Genomic DNA, 15287 nt, shown 5'->3' on the forward strand with positions numbered 1-15287 from the left:
CCAGCAGCCTCTGGGCTTTCCTTGGTGCCAAAGGCCCTGAGGACCAGAGCAGAGGTGGTAGGTCATGTGTGGGAAGGACACGGCAGTGTGTATAGTGCCAGTTTCTAGACCACCTTCCCTCACCGGGACAGGACCCGGATCTCCGTGGTTGGCAGGGCTGCGTAATCACACTAAGCTCTTTGAATGCTCTTGAATGTTTCAGGGGACACAATCTGACCCCAGTTTATCTCCTACAGATATAGTAAATGACAGGGTTCCACTCATCCCAACATGTTTCCAGCAAGAGTCTATCACCTGAACCTTCCCTACCCCAGGGGGTCATGTCAGCCCTCTGAATGTCCTGGGCCTCTGAACTCTGACTCCCAGGCCCAGGCCCCACAGTCAGGGGCTTGCAGCAGACCATCCTGGAGGAGGCAGCTTCTCACAAGGACTTGCTTTGTTTAGCAAGGCTGGGCTAGGTCTTGGAATGTGGCCCAGGAAATGTGTGTGTGTGTGTGTGTGTTCTGATGGGATAGGCTGTAAGCAGAGAGAGGGAACATGGAGGTGTCTAGGAGGGGCTCTCACTCGATTTAGTGGAAAGAGGTTGGTTTCTCAGGGGTCATGGAGGAACCAGGAATGCCTGAATACATGAACCCCACCAAAAGCCTAGTGCTAAATGGCACCAGAGGAAGTGGGGGCAAGGAGGGACTCTGAGGACACCCATGTGACCAGTCTGGGCTCAGAAGAGGTCACCTGGAGCAGTGAAGGGGAGGGACCCACAGTTGCCTAGGAGGTGCGGTGTGGGACAAGGGTGACGAGTTCCTGTCTATGGCTGTCTATGGGACTATGGCGGCTGGCAGACATTAAGTCATGCAGGTCAGGATGTCAGGTGACGTGGTCCAGCCTTAGAGGCCAGGAGGGCGTGGGCCACCCCCTCCCAAGCTGTCAGCAGTCTAGCTAGACCTCGGCTGGGGCAGAAAAGCCAGGGGGACTTTTCTAATGCAGGTCTTCCAAATGCCATGCCCTCTGACCTGGCAATTCTCCCTCTAGAAGTCTGTTCCTCAGTCTGAGGTGTAAAAGGATGCTCACCCCAGTGCTACAGACTTCTCTGGGAGCTCAGACACTCACGAACACTGTCTGGGTCCATGGCCAGGCAGAGACCAAGCAGCCCACGGCATCAGCTCACCTTGGAGTGGTAGGCAGCGGAATTCTTGGCCACAGCGCACTGCTTTTCCACCAGGAAACAGAACCTCCTGCGCTCCTCGGTGAGCGCTGTCTTGTAGCCGTCAGACACGTAGTTCTCCAGCTCGCCCTGCTTGTTGCTGATGGCGTCGATGTACTGGGGGCAGAGGGGACAGGCCGGTGAGCTGAGGCAGATTCTGCTTGGCTCTAGTTATGCAATTATGCCTGCAGGCCACTTTCGGCATGCCTGCCCACGTGGGCCAGGATCTTGTCTCCTGTGGAGGCCCCGGGTGATGGACTTCTGGGTTGATAAACACACAATGCGAATACCTACGCACGCACACGGAGCCCAAGACTGACACTGGTATCTTCCTTGATACCTCTGTTCACCGAAGCACAGTCTCTCATGGAACTTGGTGCTCCCCAATTCTACTAGGTTCAGCTTGCCCTGGGGATCCTCTCTCCACAAGTGCTGGGACGACAGGTACATGCTGCCATGGTTACCTGGCATTTATGAGGGTGCTAGGGATCAGAGCTGCGGCCCTAAACCAGACCAGTGGTGGTGCACCCTTTAATCTCAGCACTCGGGAGGCAGAGGCAGGAGGATCTCTGTGAGTTTGAGTCCAGCCTGGTCTACAAAAGCTGGTTCCAGGACAGGCCCCAAAGTTACAGAGAAACAGTGTCTTGAAAAAACAAAAAATAAAACAAAACAAAAACAAACCAACGACAACAAAAAAAGGTGTAGTGGTACACGCCCACCAGTATTCCCAACATCCCTGAAGGTCTTCTGAGCTATACAGGGGTCTGAGGCTCACCTAGACACCTGCGACCTTGTCATCCTTAGACCAGCCTATTAAAGAGAGCGCTCCTGCCGCCGGGCTGTTCTGAGCTATGTAGGGTCTGAGGCTCACCTAGACACCCGAGACCTTGTCATCCTTAGACCAGCCTATTAAAGAGAGCGCTCCTGCCGCCAGGCTGTTCACTTAATGACTAAAAAGTGGCGTCTGTCAGTTTTGTGTAGTTCATAATTTGAAAGAAAGTCTCAAAGTAGATACAAACAAGCCATCCGCACTGAAAGAAAGTACTGGTCAAAGAGCCACACTATAAGAAAGTCAGCCATAGGCAAAATAAATAAATAAATAAAACCAGGAAAGCAGCTGTCTGAGAGAAAAGCTGTGGCCAGCCAGTGTTAGAGCCCCAGGTCAGAGGCACACGTGGGTTGCACGCACACACCAGGCCCAGTTTTCCTTGAGTCCTTTCTGAGACGGGGAAGGCACATGCAGCAGTGGCAGGCCAGTCCAGGGCTTAGTCTCTGGAAGGAACACGCCTCCCCCTGGAACTTCTCTATTGGTCTTTCTAAGACAGCTGGCTGAAGGGTGTGCAAGGAAGGCCCTGCAGCAGTGCAGGAACTGTTAAACCCTACTGCGACGATCAAACTGCCTGAATGTCAAGAAGAGGCCTATTCACACACAGTATCAGCCGGAATTGTCATCACAAAGCGCCGAGACACCTCTCCAGTGCACACCCTGCACCCGCCCCACTAAGGCTGAACTCCACCAGCCTGGAGCAGAGAGCTCGGCCTTGCTGCCCAGGAGCAGCTGTTGAAGAAGCGCTTCCCGACGTGGCCATCTTCCAGCAGGGGGCGGGCCTGAGCTGCCAGGGTGCTCACAGCTGACTCACAGCCACCTCGGAGCTCTGACTCAGCGTGGGTGGGCGGCTGAGCCGTGGGCGACAGAGGGGGTTGGAGCAGGCTGTTCCCTTAGCATCTCCCCACACAAGGCTCAGCTGGAGGGACAGAAGAGGGGGAAGCCCAGCAGGGTGGGGGCTGGTCTTCACCGTGGCCACCACGCCTGTAAGAACTCTGCCTAACAGCCAGCACAATCTCTCCAAGGTCAAAGCCTGCCACACCTTTGTCACCAAACAGAAACTACTTGGTGCTTCTGCCCCACGTTAAACTCCAGCCCCCTCCCCCGGCAGGACCAGCCTGAGTGGGCCCTGAGAAGGTCTTGGTCTTCTCAAGTGGCAGCAGGGCCCAGCCACCAGGTCTGCCGGGTGGGACTTTCTTTCCCTGTAAAGAGAGATCAGGATACCAGGCGACAGCCACTTTCCAGCCTGACAGTGGGTTCTGTTGCTGTGATGGCGGGGGCCATCACCTCCTCTCTCTCCTCCACAGCGCCAAGTACTTTTCCTCTGGTTATGCAACAGGCGCCTACCAGGGCTTCCTGCTCCCTGAACCTCCCCTGCATTCCAGGGTCCTCTGGGAAGTAGGGGGTGGGATATTCAACCTTGTTGCTCCCAGAGGAGCTGTGCTGGGAGGGACTCAAGGGAGCCCTGGAGGAGGCTCAGCCTGGGTGCTGGCTCCTTCCTGTGCTTCGGGGAAGGCTGGGGAGATGAAGTCGGGCATGACCAGGGTCAGGGAGGAGGGGGTTACTCTCCAGGAGGGCAAGGCCAGCACTGGCCTTCCTGGGTCCCATTCATTCTGCTCTAGTCCAGCAACCGTCTGGGACTGGGGCACTCTGGCCTTCAGGGCTCAACTAGGCTGTGAGTAGTTTCTAAGATCTGACCTCGGGCACAAGGATATGGATACAGACAGGTGGGGACACACACACACACACACACACACACACACACCATGCAGGACACAAGCACTTGCAGGCTTTCAGGCTGGTGGCCAGCTCAGGAATGTCCAAGGTCCTTGAGGCTAGGGTGGATCCTTGGGCCACCTCCTCCACAGCCTTCTCAAGGACAACAGTAGCCAGAAGGGCTCGGCAGAGAGAGCTAGCTAAAGTTCTGGGCTGGGAGGGAGAGAGCCTGGTGATAATCTGCATTATTTCATTCTCCAGGGGACTTCAGAAAGAGGCTCCACTTGGAACTGTCACCTAGGACAGCAGTATAAACCAGGCCATGGGGCCCCCTGGGTCTCCCTGCCCCGAGAACAGCACCTTCCAAACTGAGGCCCGAAGCCAGCCCACCACTGGCGGTTTCTGGGTTTGTAGGCTGCGCACTACCTTCACACAGAGCGTTTGGCTCCCTGGGGTGCAGGGTACTGGTATGGGGCCCAGCCTCATTAGCGGGTCTGGCAGCCTGGCAGTTAGGAGGGCACAGTGATTTATTTTGAAGATTTTCACTTATTTATATGCCCCCAGGATTAAATGTAACCGCACAGGTCACGCCTGGGCACCTAGGGGTGGTTCAAGGAAAGGGGAGACACCACCCCAGAGCAATACACTGAGGGACTATGAAGAATTCCCAGCTGGGAGGCAGGGAAGAGTCCTGGACCACACACCCGTCTGGGCTGATGTCAACAGCTCCAGTTCGACCTGAGAGAGAAGCCTGCCAGTGACAAGTGGCTGCCACTTCTGTCTAGGAATAACCACCGACTTCCCTGACCTCCTTTTCCAGGCCACTGACTCCTCACAGACAGACCACAGTTTTACTAGGAAGATCCTGGAAATCTGGGCCAACTTAAGTGTCCTTTTGTGAGGAAGACGGTAGAGGACAGGGGACAGGTGGTGGCTGCCCTTCAGGTCTCCAAGTCCCTCGATTAGTGTTGTGGATGGGGCACTCTGGTGTGGGGGAGCATCTACGTTCTCTGGAAAGCATAGAGGACGGAACACAAGCCCAGCCTGCACTGCCAATGGCTTGGCATCGGGCCATTTAAAATGGCATTAAGCCTGTCCCCGCAGTGGCCAGGTTCCTGCTGTCCCCGCCCGCCCCACGTTGCCTCACAGCTCCTTGCTTAGCTGGGTGCTATGGAGACGGCACTATAGAAACGCCCAACTGAAAGCATTTAAGACCCACAGAGAAAGGCTCCCACTTAGTCACCCCAGCAGAGCAGCCCTGTAATCTGAGAAGGCAGAAGTGATTGGAAACTGTGTCTCCTCTGCTCCAGAGCCAGCCTGTGACTCAGAGGGGGGATGGATGTTCTAGAAAAATCTGAAATTGCTGTGGTTTACCCTAACCCACTGACCACAGAGGCTTTCCCACAACTGTCAAACCCCTGGACTGCCCAAGGTTCCCTGCAGCCCGTGAGGAGATGGTGAGGCTTAGTCCCAATGTTACACTGGGGGCCAGGATTCCCAAGGAGATAATTCTGAACCCCTGGGCTGTGCCAGGGAAGAGGGAACAGCAAGAAGCTGACACTCCATGTTCTCTTAAGCAACTGGAGAACAGAAGCCAAGGAAAGGCCTTCCCAGTTTGAAGGGCCTGGCACCCAGGGCAGTGCTTGGAGCCAGCAGATACTGACCATGGGTGGACAGGGTTGGGGCTATTGTATGGTGGGACTAGCTATTCTAATGGCTTCCAGCACATTAACTTTTGGGGGTGTTTTAGTCACTGCCATGGACTAAAACGTCTCCAAAAGTTAATGTGTTAGAAACTCAGTCTTCAAAACTGTCTGTCAATGGAGCCAGGTGGTACAGGCCAAGGCTGTCCATGGGAGACCCCGAAGGATGGGTGTGGGTATGGGGTGGTCCCCAGGACCTGGCGGCATTCCTCATCTGACCATGTGATGCTACAGGGTGAGGCCGCACTGGGTGCCAGGCCTGTACTTCCCCGCTGTCTGCTGGGGCGAGGGCACATTGCCTGTGCCACATCAGACTCCGGCGGGCCAGCCTCTGCTATTATACTCTGAAGATCTCTGCAGTGGTTATTTTATCTTTACTCTGTTAATTATACAGCCCTTGAAATAGAACGAATTGTTCCCTTCTCTCAGGCCCCTAGAACAGACAAATCCCACAAAGGGATGCGAGTGAGAACTCCGGAGGTGTCGAGCCACCAAAGTGGCCCCTGTGTCGCGGTGAATAAATCCACACCCAGTTGCCTGGACCCAGGGATCCCTGTGGGAGTACTGTGGACACCCCATCCCACCCTCTAAGGCAGGCACCCACCCAGGACATTGACCAGTTAGTTCCCCCTTTTTACACAGCTAGCCTGTACCTGCTTACCCCCTACCTCATCTCAGGGAGGTCCAAGGACAGCTGGCCTGGACAGGGAGCCTGGCATGTACTGACAGGGTCCAACGGAGGAGCCCTTCCAGGGCCTTCCCCAGGGTCAGGTTGGTCTCAGTGACCTTGGATGGGGTCAGGCCTGCCCACGTCAGCTGCTTCTCTCTGGGCTCTCACAGGGGTCTCTGGGGCTTCGGCATGAAGCTGCATCTCAGCTGCGTCTTCCTCAGTACTTAGTAGGCACAAGCGTGCAAGGAAAGACAACCCCCCCACAGCCCAAGCCTAGCACACACCTAAGGACCGCACGTCGGCAGGCCCTCTGCCCTATGTACCTCCTAATCCCCGTTTCCCCACATACTCTATTTGGGAGGGTGAGGGCCATCTGAGGGACGGGACAGCAGGGACACAGCCGGAAAAGCAAAGGCCGCGCTACATTCTCAGAGGCTGTCATTTGTAGACAGCCTCCTACCTGTGCCTGTCTTGTTCTAACAAGAGCTAGGTTGGGGGAGGAGTCAAATGGGGCAAAGGCCTGAACACACGGCACACCAGCTCTGACGGGTGCTGGGAAAGGGTGCCCGTGAGGGACATGTGGAAAGGGAGGTGCCGCCATACATAAGAATCCCGGGATACCGGCTGGTTGGGCGACACTATTGGAGTTAACGGAGGCTTTGCGGCTACTGGGTCAGCATGGCCCTCACCTCCACCTCACCCCTGGGGGAGGAGACGGAGGATACCGGCCAGGTAAAAGAGAGCCAGACACCTCTCATATTCTGGGGCTTCTCTCCCCTATCACCTCAGGGTGGCTGAGTCACAGGTACCCCTCCCCTGCCTTGACAGGAAGGTGAGACTTGGGTTTGCTTGAAAGTCTTAGCGTGGCTTTAAAGAGTCCCAAAGGGATGGCCACAACCCCCAGTTTCTGAGCTGGGGTCTGAGGCTACACGAGGCATGGTCACCGTACCCCTTTCCTACCTCACATGTGCCTCCCGATGCCTGGTGTCAACCCTGCGGTGACGGAAAGTGTTGGAGGGAAGGGCAGTCCCTCAGGCCATGAACGAGGGCTCTCAGAACTTCCCCTTTTCTTGTAAAACTACCCGTCCCAGTTAGTGCCCCAAATGCTTCTGAGCTCCCATTCTTTGACCTATAATTAAAATCAGTTTCCTCGGCACTCCGGGCATGCAAGCTCAGTTCTGAGCAGCTCTCACCCCAGACCGGACAGTGCTGCTGTAGGCACCATGCCCGCCACCTCACACCTCCCTAGCCCCAGCAGTTCCGTCCCCTACAACACCCGTGTTCAGTGACCACCCTTCTGGTAAACAGACTGTTCTTAGTCCAGTTTGAGGCAAAGGTCTGACCACTGTTCTGAGTGGTCCAGCCTTGCTGGAGGCCATGAGAGGTCAGCACAGGGTGGGGCTGCATGCCAGGCCAGCAACTCCTGAAGGCTTGGGTCGGTCACTGTGAGTTCCAGAGGCCCAGCAGCCTTGGGCTTGCCCTGTGAGTTCCTATTCCCAAGAACTCTAAGAACCCCGCATATGCAGCCAGGCTGTGTTCCGCTGTGTCCCAGGCACCAACCACACCAGGGACCCTACTGGTAGATCGGTGGAACCGGGTCTCGGGACATTCTGCTCACTTCTCAGGGACGGGGAAGGGAATCATGCTCAACAAGCACAAGCTAAGGCCAGCGACGTGCATACCAAGACCAGGGCTGCTGGGACCAAGGTAGCCAAATACATGCTCCTTCTTCTCCAACAGCGGCTGTTGTTAGGCCCCAGGCTTTGGAAAGGCTCACAGATCCCAAGCTGGGCCTCTGTGCCTGTCCCAGGATGTCTTCCACACAGGAGATGTCCACACTAGCCTACATTTGACTTTCTGAACCCTGGGCTTACCATGGTCTGACCCTGCTTGGCTCTGGCCAAGCCAGTGGGGCATACAGAGTGGAGAAACCTCAGATACACAAGAGGGCATGTCGAGGGAGCAGGGAAGCCCTTCCCAGGCTGGAGCAACAGGTGGGCCTGGTCAGGGCCTCTGTTTCTAAGTCTCTTGTGGTCTCAAGCCACACTCAGGCCACCCCAGAGCGTGGGGTCAAGTCCCACTTCCTGGTTAGCTTACGAAGCAGTTCCAGTAGCCCTAGAAGACGAGAATCCTGCCCTCACCCAAGGGCAGGACATGGGCGCCCCTGCTAATGTTGCTAGCCATCTAGAGGTCCAGTGGACATGACAGTACAGGAGCCAGCAAAGACCTCTGAGCCCCCAGCTGACTAGGGCTCAGCTACTAGACCCACCTGCGGGCCATCTTGAGAGGAGTTTAAAAAAACAAACAAACCAGGAAACCATGGGAGGCAGAGGATATTTCTCTAGCAACCAACACCTGGCCAAAGTCTTTAGCTCCACAACAACCCTTATGAGGCCAACCTGGAGTGATGGGGCCTGAGCAGGGATAGGGCCACTGCGGAGGGTCTAGACCTTGCAGAGGAGTGGGGTTCAGCTCAGCTCAAGATCACATGCTCAAATATTTCCTTCCCTTGAAGGAAGATCCTTGAAGATGCTGCCATGCTGAAGAGCCTTGGGTTCCTGCTTAGCTGCCAGCAGCCATGCCCTATGCATAGGTCAGATGGGACCCCTGATTGGCTGTAGCAAGGCTGACAGGATACTTCAATACAGTAGTCAGTGTACCTTCACTCAGAAGAACTCTCTACCCTCAAAGGTATAAGGTGAGAGACGCCAAGAACATCTCTGCCTGTCTGTTTGGGCATCAGGAACACTGTCTCTTGCTAATCCCAGGAAAACAGTCAGCGCTGGTGGTATCACAGGCCCGCACACAGCTGGATGAGGCAGACAAATTCAAGCTCATAGACCTGAGTTACGGAGTGAGTTGAAGGGTAGGCGAGTTAGGCAAGCCCCCCCTGCCCCCCCAAAATAAACCAACTTCTCTATAGATCCAGGTGTATAGACAGATATGGCTTAGAGGCAGAGCGCTTGTCTAGCATATATAAGGCCCTGGGTTCAATCTCTAATACCCCCCCCCCCGACCCACAGCCTGCCAACAACAGCAACAATTCAAGTAAATCCAAACCGACACAGCCGGGTAAGTACGGGCTATCCACTTGAGGGTCCAGAGAAATACAGGGCGTGCACACTGGAGCCAAGAGGCAGCCGAGTAAGAGCCCTGGGACTTGGGCAGAGAAGGGCCTGGCAGAACACTATGCAACCATGCTCAGGGACAGCCCAAAGGGGGTCTTGGATAAGGCTGAAACTAGAAAGAAGTTGGCGTGAGACACCTTCAAGAGAGAAAGCCAGGAGGCACCCAAGCCCAGGGTGCTGTCACGGCCACAGCACCTGCTTGCAGTGGACTCACTGGGAGGCCACCCTTCCGGTCACCTGAAGCCCAGAGCCATGCTCTCTCACCGTCTCAGGCAACCGAGGTTAGGCAGGAGGTCACTGTCCTTCCCCAGGGCACCAGCCTCTGCTCTGACCTAGCTGGCATACTCAGACGTGGGAGCCTGAGGGGCAAGCATCTGAGTCTGGGGTTACACACATTTACCAGGAGACACGTTCATACAGTTGGGATGACCTCCCATGGCAGCTGCAGTTCTAGGGAAGCATGCTGGGTACCTACAGCATCCTCCCAGGTAGCAGGAGCCGTGATTCACGTGTGTGTAAAGGAGCGATGAACTCATGAGCAGCAGTATGGAAACCATGGAGGCCTGGAAAGCCGTGCAGAAGGTCAGGCACAAAGTCGTGTGGTGTGACTCAGGGGCTAGGAAGCAAAAGACCTCACCTTGCTCAAAACCACGAAGCCCATAAGAGCTGAAGCAGGGCAAGATATCCAAGTGTCTTCCACACCTAGCCTCTGTCAGTACAAACCAGGGCTCACTGGGGAGGTGGCCACTACAGCCCCATGGGAAGCAGGCACCCAGAAAGTCCTGGGCAGCCCCTGAAGGGCTGGAGTATACAGTAGGCAGCAGGCATTTCTATTTGTGAGACAAGGCCTTGCCGGTGCCGTACAGCAGAGCCACAACCACAGGCAGCTGAGGGGAAGAAACTCTGCCTCTGGCTCTGTGACCAACAGCAGAGTCTGGACTGAGTTTTTCTTGAGATGGTTGACATTAGGGGGGTGGGGAGGGGGCAGGCCTGAGAGAAAGAGAAGGAAATCAAGAGAGATAGGGGGGAGATGAGCCCTCTGAGCCACACCTGAATAAGATGGAAACGGAGCCTGCAGCTCTGGCCTTCACACCTGGCCTGCCCTCAGCAGGGTCCCAGTCACACCACAGCCTTAGATGGAAACTCACAGTGATTTCACCCTAGCGTGGGCTAATAAAGGAGAGGCCTGGGGCTGAGAAGAAAAGGAATCGGCCATCCTTGTCAGGCAGGCCACTCAGCCGTGGACAGGAGAATACTGACTTGGCGAGGAGAGACTGGCGGATTCGTGCTCAACATGGACAGACCTTGAAAACAAGCTCGGTGCAAGAAGCCAGACTCAAAGTCACACGGTGTGACTCAGTCGCAGTCGATGTCTAGAACATGGAGATCCACAGAGACAGAAAGCAGGTAGGTGTTCTCGAGTGGGGAGAGTAGGTGATGGGTGGGGGTGGGGGCAGATGGGGGTGAATGCTGCTGGTTACGGCTTCTTTTTAGGTTGGTAAACTGCTGCAGATTAGTGCGGCGGTTGCACAGTTCTACCGATCTACTAAAGCCCGTTGTACTGTAGGTTTTACATGTATTCTATAGTGTCTAAATAAGGCTGTCACCAGGGGAAAAACAAGATGAGCCGGTCCCCATCACCAGGCTGCTGCTAACCTGGTGCCTTGAAGGTTCCCTCTAGGTTGTGTGCTCACACATGAAATGCCCTCCTGTATGGCCCATGCCTGCACAGAGGAGCACGGCCCACACCTGCACAGCCCACACCAGCACTGAAGAGCCCGCTCCCCTCTCAGGCAGCAGGGTGATGTCTGCTGGCCATCTGAGAGTAACTGACAAAAGGCACCAGCAGCTGGACACTGATGAATGTACATCTGTTCTTTAATCCTGCAGCTCACCTGAGCTGTCCACAAACAACCCAAGAAGGCTCACAGCGGACCCTGTGTGACAGCCTCAGCCTGAACATGTCCTTGGAGGCAGCCACGGGTCACAGATGGTCATTAAAAATACTAATGTAAGCTGGGTGGTAGTGGTGCATCCCTTTATCCCAGCACTCGGGAGGCAGAGGCAGACGGATCGCTGTTTGAGGCTAGCCTGGTCTACAGAGTGAGTTCCAGGACAGCCAGGGCTACACAAAGAAACCCTGTCTTGAAAAACAAACAAACAAACAAACAAACAAAACACAGCTGGTAGCAGTACTAGGTTGATAAAGTGTTTGCCCTGCAAGTATGAAGACCTGAGTGTGGGTCCCAGAACCCACATTAAAAAACACACAAATAAACCTAGGTCTATACTTATAATCCCAGCACTGGGGAGGAGAGACAGGTGGAATCCTGGGTTCGCTGGTCAGTCAGCCTAACCTACTTGACAAGCTTCAAGTCAGCCAGACTCTCAGAAAGAAGGCGGAAAGAGTTTAAGGAGGAATGACCTAAGGCTGTCCTCTGGCCTCTGCAGATACATGTACACATATATGAATGTGTGCCTGTATACACATGAACCTTCATGCACACAAACATGTATACAGATAATCAAAACAAAGACCTGGGACTCAGGAAAATGTGCGCGAAGGCATCCTGTTGCATGTAAGATAGCAGCGGCAGGTTGCAGGGACCGTAAGCTTCCTGCTATGGCAACCCCTTCCCATGAGGAGTGCCATCCAGGCCTGCTCTCTTGTTTAGGACAGATGGACTCAGGGCAGGGTCCCCATGGGCCTGTGAACTCCCCCATCAGGCATGCGCGTACTTAGAGACAGCTCTCCTAGGGCACCTCGGAGCTGCTGACGTTTTTAGCAACACCGTGATCAAGGCAGGGCAGCTTGGCATCCTCAGCCCTCCCCACTCCCCGGGCCCAGGGGAGATGCCAGGGGCACTACGGGCGCAAGAGGAACATCACATGTCTTGGGCAGGAAGGCACCTGGGTGGTGGGTGCTGTCTGATGCTACAGGTAAGACTGGGGACCCCAGGCCTTGGAGCACACCTTGTTCCCTCCGGGCCCTGTGCTCCTCTACAAACACTGGGTGTCCTGCGGTACACCTTTTTATCTGTGCAGCCAGGCCTGCAAGAGTAGGTGAGGGGTTTCTCGGCCGGCTCAGTCTCAGGACACCGTCCTAGATTCTGACGTAAGTGTCAGTCTGGTCACAATATCCTACACTTGAGCAGCATGCCGCACCTGCAGCGCTGGTGGAGCAGCAGAGAAAATGGCTGTGAATCCGGCCCTTGGAAGCCTCCAGGGCCATCTGCCTCAGATGACCTTGACTGACCAGCCTGGAGTGGTTGATCATAGATCGGTTAGAAAAGCAGTCTGGGGTCTGGCTCCTGGGCAGGAATCCAGAAGATCAAGGGGAGGGTTAGCCTGAGCCTCTGCATGGTAGCTGAGAACCTTCCCAGCATCTTTGCCAAGTTAACCACCCCTCCGGCTCAAGGACTTAGGCTGTCACTCCAGAAATCCAGCCCTGCCTTGCCACACCTGGGCGCTTCCCCCTCCCTCGACAGACACCTAGTAAGTTCATGGGCAGATGGGAAAGCTCTTCCTTGCCAAGAAAGGGGCACAGCTGCTGCAGGCAGCCACCACCCTACCTGCAGCTCCTTGTCCGAGTACTTCTGGGGGTTCTTGCTCCCTTGGCTCTTCTTGCGGAGCTTCTTCAGCTCGGCCTGACACTTGTCCAGGGCGTCACCTTTGCTCCTCTGTTCCGTCTGGTATTTCTTCAGTGCAGCCTGGGGAGCCACGACACAATTATGGACGCCTGTGAGTTCTGCCGACAGCTCCATGCCCCCTCCTCAGTCCTCCCCGCTCCCTAGCCGCAGCAGGTTCCGGGGCCAGAGGCACGGGTCACAGCTGCAGGCCTCCTCCTTGTCTTCCTCTGGCAGATCCCTAACCTCTAAGACCAAAATCAGACCTGGAAGCAGCCTGTCCTCATTCCCTGGCCCTAACAGTAGGTGTAAGGCCATAAACATAGGAGGTGGGAACTGCAGCAGCCTGGGCTGAGGGACAACGACAGTGAGGCACAGACAAGGCGCTCAGTGGGTCCTACGGCACAAGTCAAGTCACAGGCTTATGACGAATGGCTGAGAGGCAGGGGAGTTGCACACAGCTCTTCTCTAGGCCACTAGGGTGGGAGTCCATCTAGGAGACAGATCTCCAGGCAGAGGCAGGGGCAGGCCGTACTTACACTCAGGTACCTGGAGTCCAGCTCTACCTTCTGTTCCAGCTGTGTGAGCAGCTCATTGTGGAAAGACTTCAGCTGGAGGCAGGGAGGAAACGCACTGTTAGGCAGCTGTGAAACGTGTTGCAGGCAACGGTAACAGAGCCAGCCTGGACACGGTACCAGGGAAGGAGAGCCCTATGCAGGCCCCAAGGAGCCAGGAGGCTCCTAAGGGTGAGGATGGGACAGGAGTCCTTCAAGCCTGGACACCCCATTTCCACCACCCTCCTTCTGATGGATCGTTCAGGTAAGGGCTGAAGGAACTGAACCTGAATTGAGAGAAAGCTTTGACTTTGCCACCCATGAGTAGCAAGATTGGGGACTTGGCTAGGGCTATCATCAAGGCAGTAGTGACCCTTCCACAGCTGACCTATCACAGGTCCCTGTGGCCAACCGAGCATGAGGCTCTGGTTTCCTTTCTTTTCCCGGGAACCTGAGACGCAGTCATCTTCCTGGCAGATCACTGTAACTCGTGTGACCTGTGTTCCTGTCTCTGAGTGTTGACCGCATGGCTACGGAAGTCCCGATAGACACACTGGTACAGCACATAGCCGGTCCTCTTCAGCTGACACCCAAATTCCCTGCTCACCTATGTCTGCTACTTGAACCCAAGGTCCCAGAGGACACACTCACCATCTCTTCGAGCTGGTTCTGGATCTGCCGGTGGACTTCGGCCATCTGGAAGAGGACGTCCCCTGGAGGGAAGAAAGTGGGTTAGATATTTCCAATCACTGAGCCTACAGCAGGACTAGACACTGGACACCACAGCAGGTCCATGACTCTAGACAGAGGAGCTTCTGGGAAAGAAAGTCCGGTGGGAGGGGAAGAAGAAACAGAAGAGTCTAAAATGATGAGGGGTTAGAGTCTGAGTTAGCGTGCCTGGCATCCTTGTGGGGAGCTCAGGTGTAGGGCAGGGACATGAGGCGGGAGGCCCTGTGCAGACAGGCTTTTACCCACGTGCAGCACAAATGGCACCGACACAGACCTCACACCAGCCAGTGGTATAATGAGCCACACACCAGAGCAGACACCTCCTGCGCAAGGCACAGGAAACCACCCTCTCTGATCCAAGGCCTCGCTGCCAGTTTCCACGAGAAAGGCATTCTGGGCGCTGGGTCCTCAGCTGGTACTAGTCCCAGGAGGACAAAGTGGTCTCGGAGCCACTTGCCCTGGTAGAATGTGTCTTTTTTACCCATGGTGTCAGCCTAGCTGGTGGGCCAGGAACAGGCAGGGGGACTGGTGCTGTGGACCAGCTTAGCAGGAGCCTAGGCTCACGTGCCACAGAGCACTGGGCATGGCTACGGCTCCGTAAACATTTCCCCAGGACACCAACGCTTCAGGGAACTGATGTGGCTTGGCCTACACGTGAAGGGTAGACTGAGACAACAGAGGTTCAGGGGTCCGGCAGTCAACACCATGCTGGGCCTTTCCAGCTGGGACATCACTTGCCTGGGGCACACTAGTGTCTGTTTGCCCAGCGTTGGGCTGAGCTGAGCCCCCGGCAGCCCACAGAGCCGACACTAAGCTGCCAACACACGACAGAAAGGAAGTAGACAGGAAGAGCCTTGAGCACCAAGCTCATACTCTCCTGTTAGCCCAACAACGACCAAATCAGATCCCTGCACCTGCCTCCCACTCCACACCTAGGGATGAGGCTCAGGCCAGGCAGGCAGCTGGAAGGGTCGTGGTTAGGAGCCCTTGACCGTCATGTACCTCCCGGTGTCAACTGAGCACAAGTTTCCCGCTCCCTTTCTTTTTCCAGGGGCCTGAGACCCCAATCATGCTCAGCTGGCCACAGGAGACATGTAACGAATGGGTCAGGCACACAACGCCACTAACTAAGAC

General features: G+C 55.5%; 1 protein-coding gene across 6 annotated transcripts in view; it reads right to left on the reverse strand.

Annotated features, from left to right (window-relative positions):
• The window catches only part of Baiap2 (BAR/IMD domain containing adaptor protein 2), a 74168-nt gene that overhangs the window by 12028 nt on the left and 46853 nt on the right, over positions 1-15287 (reverse strand). For all 6 annotated transcript variants that reach the window (XM_048429274.3, XM_048429268.3, XM_085694267.2 and 3 more), the window contains exons 4-7: positions 14076-14137; positions 13410-13481; positions 12817-12954; positions 1166-1318 (exon numbers count right to left, since the gene is read on the reverse strand). In XM_048429274.3, the coding sequence (XP_048285231.1) occupies positions 1166-1318; positions 12817-12954; positions 13410-13481; positions 14076-14137 (425 nt within the window). The remainder of the gene's footprint in view (positions 1-1165; positions 1319-12816; positions 12955-13409; positions 13482-14075; positions 14138-15287) is intronic.

Source organism: Myodes glareolus, chromosome 9, assembly GCF_982192425.1.
Source record: "Myodes glareolus chromosome 9, mMyoGla1.1, whole genome shotgun sequence".
NCBI classification, from domain to species: domain Eukaryota; kingdom Metazoa; phylum Chordata; class Mammalia; order Rodentia; family Cricetidae; genus Myodes; species Myodes glareolus.